We start from the raw sequence: 20,117 nt of genomic DNA, 5'->3' as shown, positions 1-20,117 counted from the left end.
TACTATGTGTCCTTGAAGCTAATGATGACTTTCTGACTCTAGGAAACATTTATGGGTATAATAACCCTAACCGAAACAAAAGTATGTTTTCTGAAATTACAAAAACAATTAAGGCCCTATGTCAAAGGTATCCTCCTGAAAACCTTATTTTTAGTGGTGATTACAACATGATGTTGGACGAATGGCTTGATAGATCTCCATTCAAATACCAGAGACACTTTTACAATCCTGTGTTACTTGATTTTTGTAGTGTGTTTAACCTAAAAGATGTATGGCGATCTGATGATCCTGATACCCAAATCTACACATGGTTCAAACCTGATGGCTCAGTCAAATCCAGAATTGATTTTTGGTTAGTGTCAGATAATAGGCCTGGGCTGGATCCAACTTCCACAATTTCTGCTGCACCTTTAACAGATCACTGTATGATTAAACTTAATTTTATGTCCACAAACAAACACTTTAAAAAAGGTTTTGGGAAATTTAATTCAAACCTCCTGAAAAGTGAGCGTTTCTGCCAAGAAATTATTACAACGGTCAATAATATAACCACAGATTCAAACCTCGAAAACTTATAGAAACAAATGGGAGTATCTAAAATACAAAGTACGCCAGATTTCTATTTCAAATAGCAAAATATTGAGCAGGGAAAGTAAGGACAAAAAGATGGAAATCATCACAGAAATAACTGGTATCTGTAATAAATCCTCTCTAAGTGAGAACAGCCAACAAAAACTTATACTCTTACAATCTTCATTGTCAACATCAACATTTATCTATCTAAAGCCAAAGGAGCATATATTAGATCAAGAGCGAAATGGATAGAAGAGGGAGAGAGGAGTTCTGCGTACTTTTGTAGATTGGAAAAAAGGAGACAAGAACGAAATGCAATAAGAACACTACTGATAGATAATCAAGAATGTACTGACCCAGATTTAATTTCTAAGGAAATCTTTAAATTGTACAGTGAACTGTACTCCTCCTCCTATTCATCCTCAGATGCTGATGCTTTCTTTGAGCATATTAAAAAGTGGATCCCCAGAATTGATGAGTGTTTCAAAAGCATATACGAGGCTGAGATAAGTATGGACGAACTGGAAAAAGCCATGAAATGTTTAACATTAGACAAATCCCCAGGTTCAGATGGTCTAACAAGCAACTTCTATAGACATTTCTGGGTACATCTTAAAAACCTAATTTTTTGTATGTTAAAAGAAATATCTGAATCTCCCTCTCACATTCTTCCAACTACTATGAAGCAGGGGTTGATCACACTCATCCCTAAGCCTGGTAAAAATTCCAAATTAATTGACAATCTTAGACCCATAACCTTGCTCAATACTGATTATAAAATTTTAACACACATTTATGCAAACAGACTGAAATCTGGTATCACACAAATTACCTCAGATACACAATCTGGTTTTATTAAAGGGCGATCAATTCATAATAATATACGGCTTGTGCTTGACCTGCTGGAATACAACCATCTAATTGAAGAAGAAGGTTTTATTTTATTTTTAGATTTTTTTTTAAAGCGTTCAGTACAGTCAAACATAAGTTTATTTTTAGCACCTTAGAACTATTTGATTTGGAGAAAACTTTATGAACATGATTAAACTTCTTTATAGTACAGTCATACTATCAAACATCAATCAATCAATTTTATGTATAAAGCCCAATATCACAAATCACAGTTTGCCTCACAGGGCTTTACAGCATACGACAATCCTCTGTCCTTAGGACCCTCACAGCGGATAAGGAAAAACTCCCCCAAAAAAACCCTTTAACGGGGAAAAAAACGGTAGAAACGTCAGGAAGAGCAACTGAGGAGGGATCCCTCTTCCAGGACGGACAGACGTGCAATAGATGTCGTACAGAACAGATCAACATGATACATTAACAGTAATCTGTATGACACAATGAGACAGAAACAGAGACAGAGACAGAGAGAGATGCAGGACAGACGGCAATGATAATAGCTTACAACAACATTAATGAAAGTAATAATATAATATAATATAATATAATATAATATAATACTACCACAAGGAACATGTCCTAGATTCTCAGTTAATAAAGGAATTAAGCAAGGACGTTCCATCTCTCCCTTATTATTTATCGCAGCAGCAGAAATGCTTTCAATTCTTATAAAAAACACAGATTTTGAAAATTTGACTGTGTTAGGCAAACAACTGGCAATTAGCCAACTGGCTGACAACACAACCACATTCATGAAAAATACTGAATAAATCCCCAAAGTCCTCAATACAATTAATTTCTTTTCCAAGGCATCTGGCTTAAAATTAAACCTTAAAAAATATGAATTATTACCAATCCATAATTCCCCTCTAACAACAATTCATAATATCCCTGTTAAATCAACCGTTAAATACTTAGGCATACACATTACTAAGGACATTAACACTCTAGATAACCTCAACATTTGGAATACTTTAGATAAATGTAGAACATATGTGGTCCCAAAGAGACATCTCTATTATTGGTCGAATTTTCCTCACAAAAATGGAATGCCTCTCAAGATTCATTTACCCAGCCTATTCGCTATCACTCTCTAAAAGTGCAATAAAGACTATAAACCAAGCAAACTTCAATTATATATGGAACAGGAAAACACACTACATCAGAAAAGGAATTATGGTTAAAGGATATGAGGACGGAGGTCTGAAAGCCATCGATATTGATTGTATTAATGGCACCATTAAAATTAATTGGCTTAGATCCTTGTTAAGAGATGAAAATAGCCAATGGTTTCACATCCCAAACCATATTTTTATGAGTTTAGGAGGCATTAACTTTCTCCTTAGATGTGCCTTTGATCTTAAAAGGCTCCCCATCAAATTATCTGCCTTCCATCAACAGGTTTTACTATACTGGAAAATGATTTTCAAGCATAATTTTAGTCCTCATAACACCCCACTATGGAATGCAATGCAGGTATGTCTTACTTAGAAATAAATCTATATTTTACCAAGATTGGTTAGAGAACAGAATATGGTCTGTAATGCATTTGTTAGAGAACACTGGAAATATTATACCCTTTGCAGAATTCTGTTCCAAATTTAATCTTAATGACAGAAGGCAATACGATAATGTAATCAAAGCAATTCCTCAATCTATAATTATAATGTCCAATAACTTGCATCAAAGTAATATTAACCCAAATCTTCCTTCACTTTAGGTGAATAGTCATAATCTCAATAGCTTAAAGTTGCCATGTCACTATCCGGCAAACCTTTATTAATGAGTTATATCCATTCTCAACAAACAGAAACTCAATTCTACAATTATTCTCTAAAAAGGAAGCTGAGAATTTAAGGTCCAAATTCTTTAAGTATCCAATTGCACCGAAATAAAGGAAGTTCACTTTGAAATTCTTAATGGAATACACCCTTCTGCTGAATTTTTATGATGTCGTTTTGGTTTAGAGCATAACAACTGCTCATTCTGTAATGATGAAATAGAAACTACGGAACATTTATTTTATGATTGTAAATGTATTAATGTCTTTTGGGAAGATTTACATGACTGGTTATTCCCTAAATGTGTCAATTTCTCTAATTTAACAAAAGAGAATATTTTATATGGTATGCCTGTTAAAGATCCAACACATGACCTTGGAATTAATACATCATCCTTGCAAAATTCTTTATACATAAGAAAAAAAATCATGAAAACAAAACCCCAAATATATGTTTTTCATAAGGAGTTATGCCATTATTTTTCATCTCTAAAATGCATGAAGAAAAATACAGGTTGGCTGCTGTGAAGCTTTATAATTAAGTAGAGGAGCTTAATCTCACAGAGTTCCCCTAGTTCTCTCACTTTATTTCCTTTTTTTTTTTTTTTTAAATTCACTTATGTATTTATTTTCTTTATTTTCATTATTTGTGTAAACTTGGCTTGTCTGTAGCTTCTATAATTGTATAAGACACTGTACTGTGCCAAACTGTTTCGTACATTTGTCAATAAAAAAATAAAACAAAAAAACTTACACAGGTGAGCCAGTGGGACAAATCCGGTGAACACAGCTACCAATGTGAGCGATCACCTCGTCCACTTCCTCTGCCGAGCCCAGCCGGAGATTCCATGGACCGCGCTCGTACTCCAACAGCAGCTGCAGGGGGGCGACACAAACAAGGCAACATGAAACAAATGAGTCAAAATCCTGCCGAGGTGATAAAATGAATCCATGCTGTCATCATGATTCCCCGAAACAGGCTAAGCAGGTGAGTACAGCTAAGACCAGTTATCCTCATTGGAACAACATGTGTTTAAAGAATTAATCAATAAATCTTTAATGCTGGGATAATTCCCGAAACGTGGTGGTAAAAGACATCAGTGATTCTTGTGTGTGTATGTGTGTGTGTAGCTTTTAAGCTGTGGTCCAGGTGTGGTCAGGTGTGTCATCACTGTACTGCACAGTAAGTGTTGCACTATTGTCAGTGTGTACCTGAGTGGGCTTGTTGCTGCTGATTCCCTGGATATCCAGGAAGCTGAAGGAGTGTTCAACCTGAAATAAAAAAGGAGGAGACAGATTGTGAAATTAAACAGTATTATCAACCTCTTTTATTTCGACATCACATCCGTAGAGACATCAAATAAGGCAACATGTTGAGTTTTTATGAAAAACACAAAAACAGAATGTTGCCTTATTTTTTCATTTAACAAGTCAACTTATAAATGGAAACTTTTTTGTCCCAAAGGAAAATGTGTTCTCCACATTGTGAACACTTCTCAGGAAAAACCTAAACTGGTTCACTTCCTGAGAACTGGAGAATTTTCCCAGGAAATGTTTACTGGCCACAGACAGTGTGTGTGAGTCAAATCTTTCATTTACTGGACGCAGAGAGATTTCAGGTCATGCACACACACTCTTTGGGTTAATGGCTTTTAATGTCTGAAGTTTGGTTTCATATAAAAATACTCAAATTTTAACAATGTGGGAACACTTTTTCCCCCACATGGAGACAAATCCACCTGTCACCTCACCTACATGTTGAGCTTCTAAGCCACAATATTTGTATTTGGGGGTTCACGCCTTCATTTTACAGATGAAAGTGTAGATGGAGGACAGAAAATCAAATAAAAGGGAGAAGAGGGAAGGATGACATGAGTTTCAAAGTATTTGACTGCACAGCTGTATTTTGGAACAACTGAATTCAACAGAGAACTGCTTGAGGTCACAGCCAGCTGTTACTGTTTTGTTAGCACATCTGGTCGTCCACGATATCTAACATTCTATATATCCAAGTGTACGTGGACACATACATTTGTGTATTTTTCATTTTTCATTGCCTGGGCCCCTCAGCTCCAGTGAAGGGAAAGCTTTAAGGAATATTTAAATTTTTTTGAGGCAGGGTTGTATGAGGTACTTATCCACAGTCAGTGTATTTCCTACAGTGGGTGTCAGTCAGCATGCCCCCAGTTTGGAGAAGCAGACTGAAGTACCACCTAGGAAGATAAAGCAATGTGCTGCTGTGCTGTGAATGGGGTCAGCCAGGGGCGATTCTAGGATCAGAGGTTTAGGGGTGCTGAGCACCCAGAGAGCTGCCCGGCCAGCCAAGATAAATTTCACTGTTTTGTACATTTTAATGCAATTTCATTCCCACATTTGTGAAAGAAAAGCACAACACTTTTTGGGAAAGTCTGTGACTACACCATCAAATCTGATAAAGGTTATTTAAATGCTGAGCCACAGCAAAAGAGGAATGGATTGGAATCATAAAAGAAACATATCGTAACCCTAATTTCTGGGGAAGACAACTCATTTTGATACAGCAGCTCCTCAACATACACATAAACAGTATGTATGTTTCTGGAGTAAACCAGCCCCCTATAGTGAGTACCAAAAATACCAAAAATGGACCTTGGACTAATTTTTTGGACTTTTATTTGAAATGCAATGCACAACATGTAACATTAACACATTAACAGTAATTGACTTTTTCAGTGTTTCTCTGCCTTTTTCCTTCTTGTCTGTATTATATAATACAAATACGTAAATAAAAATTCACTTCAAAAAAGATGGTTTTGACATTTTTCTAGCTTGTTAAAAAGGGATATACAGTAAAAAAATTATTTAAAAAAACCCTCAAATTTTAGGGGTGCTGGGATTCAATTTAGCCCAAAAATGGGCTAGAAACGCCTACGGGGTCAGCTATAAAATAAAATTTAGCCACCTAAAAAAAAAAAAACCCATATCAATTTAAGTGTATGATACAGTTACCTTGTTTTCACTGCTTTACCTTTATGTCAGGCAGCCCTTTCTGATGGGGGAATGAAAGTCGTTATATTGACCTTTTTAAAACCACCAGTCTCTATTGACAAAAACAGTAATTTTACTTCCCAGAACACAGGAGTTGCTGATCTAATGCTGCCTTGATCAGTTAGTTAGTTAGTGCTATTATGTGAAATCAGTGAATCTGTACAAACCCTTTCAAACACCAAAGTCACACCATTACACAAACTAACTGATCATAGCGGCAGACCTGCAGCTCCTGTGTTCAGCGATAATAAATTGCTGTTTTCCTCAAAGGAGTCTGGCTTCCTGGGGCAGCTGTGGCTCAGAGGTAGAGTGGGTTGTCCACTAATTGGAGGATCAGCAGTTCAATCCCCGGCTCCTTCAGTCTGCATGTCGAATTATTCTTGAGCAAGATACTGAACCCCAAATTGCTCCTGATGGCTGTTTCATCTGTGTGTGAGTAGTAAGTGGCACCTTGTATGGTAGCCTCGGCCACCAGTGTATGAATGTGTGTGTGAATGGGTGAATGTGACTTGTAGTGTAAAAAGCGCTTTGAGAAGACTAGAAGACTCAGAAGACTAGAAAGGCGCTATACAAGTGTAGGTCCATCCATATACCATTACTTTCAAGAGAGCGATATAACATCTTTTGATACTCATTGGAAATCACTGTCTGATGGTAAGGTAAAGTGGTGAAAATATTCTAGATATTGCATACACATAAACTCATATTCATCTTTTTAGGTGCCTCAAATACATTTTGCTGCTCCTCCGTCCACAGAAGTACACTGCTAAGCTTGCGTGGTGGTACCCCTGTCGGTTTCTCCAAACTGGGGACGTGCTGACTGACATCTACTGTACGTATCCTTTAATGCTACAGCATATAGGATGTTTAAGACAATAGTTTGCTTCCAACATTGTAGAAACAGTGTTTTGCCTTTTCGTGTTTCAACATAACATCACGCCTGTGCACAAAACCAGCTCCATGAAGAAATAGTTTTCTCAGTTTGGTGTGGAAGAACTTGACTGGTTTGCTAAAAGCCCTGATCTCAACCCCATGTACCGCCTTTGGGACGAGCTGGACTGTGAGACAGAAATGATCACACAACATCAGAGTGGACCTCAGTGATGCTCTTGTGACTATGGGAACTAATCTCTGCATCAGGTTCAACATGTGGTGGAAAGACTGAGTGGAGGCTGTAAATGACCATGGTTTTTTTCACATATGGCTGGATTGCTGAGGTATCCACATACTTTTGGTCTGGTTTTATATTATCAAGCAAATAACAGTAAAGCCTCTCTCCCACCAGACAAAACAAAACAAAACAAAAAAACCCCCCACAAAAACAAAAACAGAAAAAGCACCCACTAAAATCTGCCATTTGTCTTTAGTGGAAAAAGTTACAATTATCACTAATTCCCGGGACAAAGTGCTCTGCAGAAGTCGCAGGTATGTATCTGCTCCAGCTGTGTTCAGCAGTAATGGAAATACGACAAAGTAATTTTTACATTTAGATGTATGGTCTAAAGATACCGTCTGTCTCCGTCTAAGCAGTGCTCAAACATCTTTCCAAATTTCTTGGCACTGAGTTAAAAAGAGAGACTGAATGAATGAGAGATATGAAAAAGAAGAAACCATTGTACCATTTTCACTGGCCTCCATGCTGCTTTCTACTGTTTACTTACCAGTTTTCTGGGGCGTCCATGATGCCCAACATGACATACCAATAAATTAAAAAAAAAAAAAAACAACAGAAAGGCCTACTCATCTAATGCGGAGCTATGTACATAGCCGAATCTCTGGCATTAGAGTGGGGCAGGGATGTTGCTTTTCTATAGATGATGAAGTTAGCATCACCTTGGTTTCCTCGTCAAAAAACCTGCAGGGTTTTTCCACTAGATTTTGAATTATTGTAGAAAATAAGCTCTGTGGCAAACAAAAGTTTATGATACTTACACATTTTGTTCAGCAAGATAATCTTCACAAATGAACACCCCTTGATGATTTTTGAAGCCTAAAAGCAATCACCAGAGGTAAAGAGCTAGCATTAAGGAATAAACGAACTCTACTAAGATCGCATGACTTTAGTGTTGCCACCACATCAAGACTGTGAATGACAACTTGTTGCAATGACCTTTTTTGAGACACATAAAAGCTGCAAAAATTACAGTGGGGTATTTACTGACATATTTTATGTTGTAGAGCGTTTCCAGCATTTAGGACCCATTCCTGCACCACTCTATGAGGAAGGAGTCTATCGCCTTTTTTTTAGTACGTGTTTAAATCAGAGGAAAATCTAACCAGTTACACGCTAACATTAGCTAACTCTAACCATCATCAGCTACAGGTTACACCAGACCAGATCATGTATAGAAAGTCTCTCCATCTACCCTGGAATGCACAGTTGCACTTTCTAAATCATCCACCTGCCTTTCAGATTGCATCCCCACCCGGTTTTTAAAAGCTGTGTTTCAGATGGTTGGTCCAGATATTTTAGCAATCATCAACTGCTCTGTCTTCTGGGACTTTTCCCTCCTATTTTAAACATACCATTGTTTACCGTCTTTTAAAGAAGCCTTCTCTTTAGGCCTTTTCCCAAACTGCCATTTTTAGCTCAGATTTTAGACAAAATTGTGTCCACTCAGCTGATTTCTTTTATGAATGACAATCACAATTTTGAAAAACTGAGACGGCTCTGGTCAGGATTTCAAATGATTTGCTGCTTGCAGCAGACTTTGGACTATACTCCATTTTAATTCTTCTTGACCTTAGCTCAGCCTTTGATACTATGGATCACAATGTTTTGATCAGCCGTTTAAGAAACAGTGTGGGCATCAGTGATGTGGCGCTGGACTGGTTTATTTCATATCTGTCTAATAGGTCATTTTCCGTAATGCTAGGAGATGCTTCCTCCTCCTGTGCTCCTCTCTTTTGTGGTGTGCCCCAAGGGTCTGTCTTGGGTCCCCTCTTGTTTACTTTATAGATACTACCCCTGGGGCAAATCCTTCGTAGATTTGACACCGATTTTCACTACTACGCAGATGACACCTAAATGTATGTCCCTCTGATACCTGGTACCACAGATGTTTCACGTATTTTATCCTGCCTGACTGAAATTAAAAATTGGATGTCCAAAAATTTTCTACAGCTGAATGACTCCAAATCAGAAGTGATCATAATTACTCCTTCTGACCCCAACACTGCTAGTGTAAATAAGCTCTCCTCTAGTCTGGGTGCCCTATCTAATAATGTCTGCAATGAGGCCCGCAACCTAGGAGTTATTTTTGATGCTGAACTATCTTTTGATGCTCAGGTGACTAAAGTGATGCAGTCCTGCTTCGCACAACTAAGACATCTTACAAAAATCAGGTCATTCCTTTCTCCCACTGACTTAGAAAAGATCATCCATGTTTTCATCACGTCCAGACTCGATTATTGCAATGCACTTTATTCCAGGATCAGCAAGCGCAACATTCAAATACTACAACTGATACAAAACGCTGCTGCCAGGCTCTTAACTCGTAGCAAGAGAAGAGATCACTTCATCACACCAGTCCTTGCTGCCCTTCACTGGTTACCTGTGAGTTTTAGAACTGATTTTAAGATTTTAATGCTTGTTTTTAAAGCCTTGAATGGTCAGGCAGGCTCCTGCCTATATATGTGACCTACTTACTCCTTACGAGCCTGATCGCTGTTTGAGATCCTCCGGCAGGGCCCTACTCATGGTTCCAAAGTCAAGACTTGTCACTAAAGGTGACCGAGCTCTTGCCACTCAGGCCCCTAAGCTGTGGAACTCCCTGCCTGGAGATCTCAGGCAGACAAAGTCACTGTCCTCTTTTAAATCACTTCTTAAGACTCACTTTTATCGTATGGCTTTTTCTTAATTCCTTGGTACTGTTATTTTAATCTACTTTAATATGTGTTTTGATGTTTGGGATCTTTTATTTGTTTTTATTTGTTTAATTGTTTTTATTGTTTTTGTTTGTATTGTAAAGCACTTTGTAACTTTATACAAATAGTTATTATTATGTGTAGAAACGAATTAACAAACATTTAATTGCTTATGAATTAAACTTTTTGTACTGTAAGAGGACATGCATCATGTCTTCTTTAAGAAGTTACATTATCTTAGTTTAACATCAATGTCTTTGATAAAGAAGCCTGCTGACAGCTAGACTGAGCTTACTCTTGTCAAGTTACAACTTGTGTTGGAGTTTTGCGGTCGAGATGAGAGCTTAAGAGGAGACAGTTCACTGTGTCGCAATGACCACAGTATGGAAACGTCTTCCTTAACAGAGCAATCACCCCTGTTACACTCCACCCCTCCATACCATTTCTGTCTTTTTCAGGGGGGGACAGGGGATCTTTATGGGGAGACAGCAGGTCAGGATTAGATGCCACATAAGTGATACACATCATCTGGAAGTTGGAACCTGAAGATTAATTAGAGATTAAGCTCAGCATTGTGTGTCCAGTTTTTCTAGTCAGAAATATGTAATAAACACGGTTTTGGTTGGGCACCTATTCAAACTTTTAGAGTGTAAAGGAGCTTAGAACATTATGATGGAAGAATATGATGGCAATTCCATGCTCATTTATGTCTCATAGGTTGTTGCAGCAATGTTTGGGTTGATACCATTTATTACACAGCACAGCACACACAGATCCATATTCAAGGATATGCCTCCCCAGACCATCACTGACCCACCGCCAAAGCGGTCATGCTGGAGGATGTTACAGGCAGCATAACGTTCTCCATGGCGTCTCCAGACTGTGTCACGTCTGTCACATGTGCTCAGTGTGAACCTGCTCTCATCTGTGAAGACAACAGGGCACCAGTGACGAATCTGCCAATTCTGGTCTTCTCTTGCAAATGTCAATCGGGCTGCACGGTGCCAGGGTGTGAGCACAGGCCCCACTTGTGGACGCCAGGCCCTCATGCCACCCTCATGGAGTCTGTTTCTCACAGTTTGGGCAGAAACATGCACACCAGTGGCCTGCTGGAGGTCATTTTGGAGGGCTCTGGCAGTGCTCCTTGCAGTGACTCCTTACTGTTCCTCCTTGCACAAAGCAGACAGTGGTCCTGCTGCTGGGTTGATGCCCTCCTACGGCCCCCTCCACCTCTCCTGGTGTACTGGCCTGTCTCCTGGTATCTCCTCCATGCTCTTGACACTGTGCTGGGAGACACAGCAAACCCTCGGGCCACTGTGCGTATGGATGTGCCATCCTGGAGTAGCTGCACTACCTGAGCATCTTCTGACGGCTGCAGATACCACCTCATGATACCACTAGTGGTGAGGCCACTGGAAAAATGCAAAACTAGCCAAGAATCAACCAGAAAGGATGCAGAGAGGGAAATGGTCTGTGGCCATCACCTGCAAAACCATTCCTAGATAGGGGTTGTCTTGGTAATTGCCTCTCCTTTCCTCCTATTGTCTGTCCAATTTGCACAACAAGTGAAATTGCTTCACAATCAGTATTGCTTCCTAACTGGACAGGTTGATATCCCAGGAGTTTGACTGACTTTGAGTTACACTGTGATGATTGTGTGTTCCCTTTATTTTTTTGAGCAGTGTACTTATGGAAGGCAAACATCCTCTGAATGCTTGAGGTCTCTTGTTTGTGGCTGTTAAGCTTCATGAGGCTGTGGTTATCTTAGAGGTCACTATAGGTCATTTTATACAGTAAGGCCAAGTTTCAAAAAAAAGGTTTCACTATAATGAAATAGCTACTATGGGAGCTAACATCATCACATATGAATAAAACTGGACTTATTTAATCCGCAAGAGTCTAGGCTTTACAGTCAGGCACAACTGATGCAATTCCTTGACTGTGTAGGGAGTCCAGTATACAGAAATATTCAAATACAATAGCTGAAAATAACACATTTGTACTGCATGAGAAACAACAGTATGGGGCTAGCATAAAGTGGGCATGCCTATAAAGGGGAGACTCACTGGTACATGTAGATCCCATTTTTATTCAGATATCTTGAGTTGAGCGGTCAAGGGACCCTTGTGAAAATGGCCATACCAGTTTTTCCCTCACCCAAATGTAGCCTAACTTTGTAGAGTTATTTAACCCCTTAACAACATGCTAGTATGATGTGGTTGGTGCCAGTGGATTCTTACATCTAAATGCCCAGACACACCAAACCGACATGAAATTACTAGTGGTGATGAAAGCTGACTGTTGCGTCACCTCATGTTGCCTGTGCCTTGGCCAAAAAGTAGCACATGAACACACCAAAAAGACCACAGCCAATCAGTACATATGTTCTGCACCTGCGTGAGAGGAAATAACTCTCCACACCAGCAGACAGCAGTCGTTTGTATTTGTCATTCAAAAAGGAAAACCGGAAGACCGATATGATGCTAGCCAGTCAGCACATTAACAACACAATCCAATGTTGAAAGAAGAGAGCATATTTGCACCAGTGAACAACAACACAAACCATCAGGAAACATTTCTGTTAAAGAGCTCAATGACTAAAGAAAAATAATCTTATCTTATGTAAGAATTTGTTTTGGTCTTACTCCCTTTTGGCTTTAGCTGTTTGTTTACTTTCCTTACTTCCCATTCTCTTTTCATGCTCTGAGCTGAACTGACCATCAGAGTGATTTCATACATTAACAGGCTCTACTGTCATTGATTCAACATGCTGAATCGGCTTAAAAAAGCCAACAACAGATGATGAGGGCCAACGGTGCTGGACACACCGCAAAGACTAGGGAGACAGGTGCTCACCAACAGCCCAACGTTAACTGATAACCCACTGTTGGCTTGGTGTGTCAGGGCCTCAAGGAATTCACTCTAGCTCTATCCACTACAGCCTCTGAAAGACCATATTATTAGCCGAAGACACCAGAATCCTCATGGAGTGAACGTGGTCAAAAGCTTTAATGAATGGATTTTACTCAGTGTGTTTATGTAGATGGCCATAAATTTGTTTTCTATTTCTATAAATGGTTTGGTTAAAGACATTCCAGCAAAATGCTGGAATACAAATCATTTATATGTAGATGACACTGTCATTTACATGCATGCTCCCTTCATAGTGCAGAGCTTCAGACTGTACATCAGTCATTACAAACCGCTCTGCTGGGATTAAAACTGTTTTTAAATGCTCAGAAAACAAAGTTCATGGTGTTCTCAAAAGCTCGCTCCCAGCTGCATGACGATTTTAGCATTTTCACTTCTGATGGTAAATCCATTGAAAGAGTGTCCTCATACAAGTACTTGGGTATATGGATAGATGACAAGCTTTCAATTAATGTACATATTGCTGCTCTAGTTAGGAAGCTTAAAGTGAAGATCGACTTTTATTTTATTAATAAGTCTTGTTTGACTTTCAGTGCTGAGAAAACAAATTGTGGAAGCTACTTTTCTGTCTGTGATTGACTACGGTGACATACTGTATATGCATGCAACCTCCTCCATTTTACATAGCCTTGTTTCAGTTTACCATGCATCTCTGATTTTATTAAAAATGCAGAGTCCCTTACTCATCACTGCACTTCTGTACCCTTCTGTGTGTCAGTTACCAGCTATGCTTCTCCAAATGGTTGCTTTTTAATGTCCCCTGGGTTTTAACAGATCTGGGCAAAATTGCTTTCTCCTATTCTGCACCATGGACATGGAACAATCTTCAAAAAGATCTAAAATTAGAAACACGGGTTCTGTGACAACACACACATAGTTGTTGTTTTGTGGTGGATTTTGTATTATATGTTATATTTGTTGCATTTTAAATGTGTTTTGATTGGCTGCTGCCTCGGCTAGGTAAGTAAGTAAGTATGTAAAGTTTATTTATATAGCACCTTTCACAGATACAAAATCACATAGTGATTTACATTAAAAGCAAAAACACAGCTTAAAAGTATAAAATTAAAAATAGTAATAACAATCATACAATATAAATAGCAAGACCAACAGGCAAGTATAAAAACGATCACAAAAGAAACAAAAAGTCTCTCTTGTAAAAGAGATTTTCAGTCTCAATGGTACTTCCTGGTTAAATAAAGGTTAAAAAAATAAATAAAATAAAAATTCATTCTAATAATTTCATTATACAATTATCAATAATGCTTCAAAAAGAAATCTGTCCATGGCTCTTCCACATCAAAGGTTGTGAGCAGATGTGTGATTTACATGTTCATTAAATGAACCAGTAGCAGAGACATTGATATGAAGCTGGACGTTATTACACCAAGAACTTGGACAAACCCCGGGGACAGGAAACAAAACACAAACAATAGGAATGTGAAAACAACAGCTAACAAATACTCTGCTGAACAAACGTCTAGAGCACAGAGTCACAACCTCACACAGAGTTTCCTTTGAATCCAGGGAGAGAAAGTAAAAATAACCAACTTATTAACTCACTGCCAACAAAAGTACAAGTGAAAGGGAGGAGAAAGGGAGACAAATAAAGACAGGAAGATGCGGAGACGGAGGAACAGAGAGGAGTTATTAAAAAGAAATTGAAAGATGGAAAAAAAACAAGGAGTGAATAAAAGAAAGAAAAGAGAAACAATGTAGGAGCATGATGATGAACAGATAGAAGAGACAGAATAAGAAAGAGACCACAAAAGTGGGATAAAGAGGAGAGATAGGAGGGAGGTAAGCATGAGTTCGGACTTTATCTACAGAAACAGAAACAGAGAGAGGATGACGGGCAGAGAGACACAGTGCCCCCTCCCCTCCCTTCCTTGCCAGCTGTTAAATTCCACCATTGTCTTTTTTTCTCCCTCTGCTGCCGGGACAGTCCACACTGAGGAACAAACCACCCTCTGTTTCTCACACACACACACACACACACACACACACACAGAGTTAGAAAAACCACCGGCCCACTCTGGAACAACAGATCAGGGGTTAGCTGCCAGAGGGAAGTCACTGGATTTTATCTAGAGGTTATTTAATTTATTTCATGCACGAATAATGCTGCGGTTTTTAAACTGTATTCAATATGTGCATATATTGTCCAACATTTTTAAAGACCAAGCTAACACGTAAAAAACTAGAATTGCCATCCCTGCCGCTGTATGCCTCCGCACACCAGTCAAGTTTCTCTTACAATTTACATCCATGTCTGTGAAAACATGAACGCTTCACACACAGAAGAGAAGCAGATTAGTGTCACCAATGCAGTATCTGACCAAATGTGTCCCCTTCTGTTCTTGAGATTTGATGTTGAATAATGCATAGAGAGGTGTTTTATGCAGAACATTATGATGTCACAGTGAAGTTGACCTTTTGGATATAAATTGTCAGCACTTTATCATTTTATCCTGTTAGACATTTGCATGAATTTTTGTTATAATAAGCATATGTATTTGTGAGTAGTGGCTAAAAACATATTTTGTGAGGTCACTGTGACCTTGACCTTTGACCACACAATTCTCAATTTCAATCTCAATTCAGTTTATTCTTCAGTCCAACTGGACAGTTGTGTCAAATTTAAAGAAATTCCCTTATGGCATTCTTGAGATATCGCATTCACAATAATGAGACAGACAAGGTTACTATGCCATTGACCTTTGACCACCAACATCTGATCAGTTTAAGAAGAGATGAGAGCTTAATTCAGGTGTTCTCGACATCGCATTCAAAAAAATGAGATGGATGCATTACGGATGGATGACCTTGACCTTTGACTACTTAAATATAAAATCTAGATTTTGGCTTCCCACAATTAAATGAACGTAACTGATTGTGATGTTGACATTTAAAATGTGAAGTAGAATAGAAACTCCACTGCATATCAACCAAAGAGCGTCCTAATCTAACAGCCATGGCAGCTGTCATGAGCCCAGCAGCAACCTGTGAAAAACTTTCCTGAATGTTGCAGCTGCAGTCCAGAAAAAAATGATGTATATACAACAGAGAGCAGACGATAATTGATGTCTAGAGCAGAAAGTGAAAAGCTAGTCCCTCTGTATGGATTATTATCTGCTGTTTGGAAATATTTTGGATCTAGAGTGCAAGAGACTTGTGTCTGTGCAACCAAGCAACACAACTAATTTGTTAAACCAACTGATAAAAAACACAACACAAACTGGACAACGATTGAGGCATTAAGGCCAAGAGGACATATGTCCTCCATGCCAGCAATGCTGTACAGGGCATCACTGTATCCATCCAGTGAATTCAGGTGAAGAAGAGCCCTATTTTAAGTCTTATTTTGCTGCAAATATTTGTCAGTTAGCAGGAATGTAGCACAACATGGAAGTGAAAGCAGTGCTCTGTTGATTTAAATGTAAAAGTGAAGTAAAAATGTTTTGTCCCTAATAACTGAGATAAACAATCATGATCTCAATGTTGATCAGAATAATCATGATTATCATTTTGGCCATAATTGTGCAGCCCTAGTCGCACTTGGTGGTAGCTTTGCTTTTTAAAAATGTCAGGTTTTTGCTGGATGTCCTGATTCTCTCTGACCAATCAGTGCTTCACACTTCACCCTCTGGTATTGGCTCAGCTCGTTTTGAGCCTCGACCAACGTGTTACTAAAAAAAAGTACCAGGCACTAGCAGGTACTTACCACATCTTAAACTAGTGGAAAACCACAAAGAGTAAGTGGAGTTGATCTGTGCTGTACCATGCAGTGGAGATGCAGCAATAATCTGCACTGTTACAAATTCTGGGCTGTGCGCAGACGGTGTGCACAGAACCTGCAGAGATAGACATCTTCTATGCCAAGTGGTAAGAGGTCACAATCTGTGGTGACTGTGCTGGGAGACACAGCAGGATGTGGGTTTTAAATCGGAGACCTCTCAGTCCCAAATCCACCATCCAACATCCAGAGTTAGTTTCAGTATGAGCAAACTCCAGAGTATTATTTACATGTTATCTGGCCTGATTCACACATTCATTAGTCAGAGGCGAAAAACTTGCAGGGTTACCAGAGCACCATTAAAATTGAGCCTGAGAAAAAGGAAACAGAGTCAGTTATTTTAGAGCTGTATGCAACCACAGGTTCACTTCTCTTTTAATAACACAGCACTCTGATGACCCATAATTTCTAAAGCAATTTATGAAGCTTAAAACTGGGAAGTGCGCAAGTTCAAGCTTCAGTCTGAACGGGTTTTGTGACTTGTAACCTGAGGTGTTTGTCATTACCTAATGTCTGCTCTTCTATAACTTGAAAATCGGGAGAAACCAGTCAAGAAATCAGTTTTCATCTCTACTATCCATTGAATGTGTATTCATTTTAACTGTTGGATAAGATCTATGACAGTATTTCATTAGGACGTACATCACAGAAAACATTTTGTCTTTACTTTTTTACTATTTCAAGCATGTTTTTCTCCCCGTCTGTCTGTTGCTTGCCCTGCAGGTTGAACTTTTCTTCCTCTCACTGTTTTCCTTTCCCACAGGCTGAATTCTCACAGCTGCATTGTGGGTAAAACTATCAGATGTCTCCATATGGTGGGACATGTTCGCATGTGGGTAGAGAGACATAGAGAGAGAGAGAGGAAAGAGGAAAGACAATAAATATCAAGTCAGACACACAGATGACCAGGAAGAAGTCGAGGAATAAATACAGACACAGCACTAATGTGGGTTTATGAAGTGTGATATGAGGAATAAAGACACAGATTATTTAAAAGCATTGTGAGAAGTTAAAACAGAAAGAAAGTTAAAGGGTTAAATACGTTCAAATAAAGACTTTATTAAAATTAGGCGACGCAAATGTCATCAGTTTTGCAGCTATTTGGTCTTAAATCAAAGTACCAGACAAACTAACCTGCTGGTGGTGCTAGATGTTAACTCAGAGTGATTACAATTCATCCTGAAGGGAATATGAATGTGTGTATCGAACTTCATGGTCAATCCAACACGTAGTTACCAAGACATTTCACTCAAACCCACAAACATGAAGCTCATGGTGCCACTACAGAAAAAGGTATCACCAGAGTCATTAGAGTTGAGGGCTGCCCCCGACTAAGAACTTTCCTAATCGACCAGTAGTTGTCATTTAGGGCCATTAGTCGACCAGTCACCTGCATGTTCATGATATTAATTTAATTATTAAATGATATATTTTGGGCGGGGCAACACAATGGTTTGAGTTGAAGGTGTGAGAAAGAATACTATCAGTAACATTGTCAACACTGTGCTACATTACAGAGAAATACAAAAACGTACTAATGAACCTTCATTAATATAGGCCTATATTTTATCTACAAGTGCACGTCACACACTGAGCGAGCCGCCTGTTAATGATGCTGTCAGCAAAGCAGTAATGATTGTGCTAAGTGGCTAATGGGCATGTAGCTACTTCCATGTTTCACATGACAAGTCATGTTTGTAGTCGATGAATGAAGATGAGTTTACATATCACCTTGGGTTCGTCCTTGGTGCTGGGTGCTACTCCTGTGCCTTTTTTGTACCAGCTTTCAAGAGTGCCACAGCAGGTTGCGTTTAAGGTTGCTAAGCAACCTTAACAAGCATCTTATAGCCTATTTACCTGAAATTCTGAGTGCAGAGCTGATCTTCTTCCAGGTGCTGTTTATAAGTGTGCAGGCCTGTCGACTGTGGGACAGATGTAAAGCTCTGGGTAGCCCTGCACTAACATGATCAACTTTTCTGTATTTATCAGACTGAATATTTACAGAAGAAGGGAAAGATATCTGTCGGCTGTGATTGGTTTGTAATATGACTCCCTCCTGACTGCTGGGCATGGCCTCTTCCTGTGTCTGTCCTTTTAAATTAAATTCCCACATGGTCCAGACATATAGGTTTTGATTTATTTGACAAGGTGCATCTCCTAATAGAGTTTCACGTTTTTGTTTTTTTTTTTTCTGCAACTAAGTGACCAATGAAATCTTTTTATTATCTAGAAACAATTAGGTTTCTAGTACACTAGCGTTTGGTCGACTATTTGGGGGCAGCCCTGGTAGAGTTCCTCCTCTGGGAATCATTAATGTCTGCATCATGGCAATCCATCCAATAGCTGTCACCTGATTCTACCTGTGTGTGTGTGTGTGTGTGTGTGTGTGTGTGTGTGTGTGTGTTAAAGTGTCAGGAAAGTGCTCTGACTTGTTGTGGCCCCTGTTCATGTAAAAACAGGACAAAAAGTGAAAATGAGGCAACGTGACTGTGGAGGAACAAGCAGCAGCATGTCTGTCATGACCAAATAACAAACATTCCCAAAGAGGAGAAAGAGCAAGAGGAAGATAGGGAGGAGGAGAGGAAGAAAGTAAGAGAATAGTAAGGAATGACAAGAGAAAGACAAAGATCAGAGACAATTTTTCTTTGTGGATGGAGAGAATGAAGATGAGGATTAGATTTACTAACCTTGGAAGGGACCCGTGCTGTCAACAGATAGGCTCGATGTGATGCCAGGGCCTGAGGACAAAGACGGAGACATATTAGACAGAAAGATAGGCAGATGGAACTTCTCACTAAATAATAGAACTGTAAACTCGAGACTTGTTCATATCTGCTCCGAGATTCAACCAAATCTTCGTACACAGATATCTGCAAATATTCAGAATCTGGTGGCAATGGGACAAGAATTTCGTATCCGAAGCGTTCTGGTTTCTGTTTGTAGTTTGAGTAGTATTGACCAATCGTGGAGATCCACAGAGACATGTGGAGATCAAAAGAGCTGAAAGGCATTGGCAAAATGCAATATGGGGTCAAATCTGCTATTGCCTTACATTATATATAAGTATATATATATATATATATATATATATATATATATATATATGTACTTTATTCATTATTCAGATTATTCACGAGGCCGTTTATATATATATGTATGTATATAAAAAATAAAATATATATATATATATATATATATATATATAAACACCCTCATGAATAATCTGTAATGTGA

The 20,117-nt window shown here is 38.9% G+C and overlaps 1 protein-coding gene across 3 annotated transcripts in view; it reads right to left on the bottom strand.

Annotated features, from left to right (window-relative positions):
- The window catches only part of carmil1 (capping protein regulator and myosin 1 linker 1), a 93,217-nt gene that overhangs the window by 48,098 nt on the left and 25,002 nt on the right, over positions 1 to 20,117 (bottom strand). For 2 of the 3 annotated variants that reach the window (XM_078176054.1, XM_078176055.1), the window contains exons 3-5: positions 19,571 to 19,621; positions 4,475 to 4,534; positions 4,017 to 4,138 (exon numbers count right to left, since the gene is read on the bottom strand). In XM_078176054.1, the coding sequence (XP_078032180.1) occupies positions 4,017 to 4,138; positions 4,475 to 4,534; positions 19,571 to 19,621 (233 nt within the window). Of the gene's footprint in view, positions 1 to 4,016; positions 4,139 to 4,474; positions 4,535 to 19,570; positions 19,622 to 20,117 lie in introns of those variants that run through there. The other variant, XM_078176056.1, reaches the window with a different exon arrangement.

Source organism: Epinephelus lanceolatus, chromosome 16 (genome assembly GCF_041903045.1).
Source record: "Epinephelus lanceolatus isolate andai-2023 chromosome 16, ASM4190304v1, whole genome shotgun sequence".
NCBI classification, from domain to species: domain Eukaryota; kingdom Metazoa; phylum Chordata; class Actinopteri; order Perciformes; family Serranidae; genus Epinephelus; species Epinephelus lanceolatus.
This window is presented reverse-complemented; position numbering and strand designations above follow the sequence as displayed.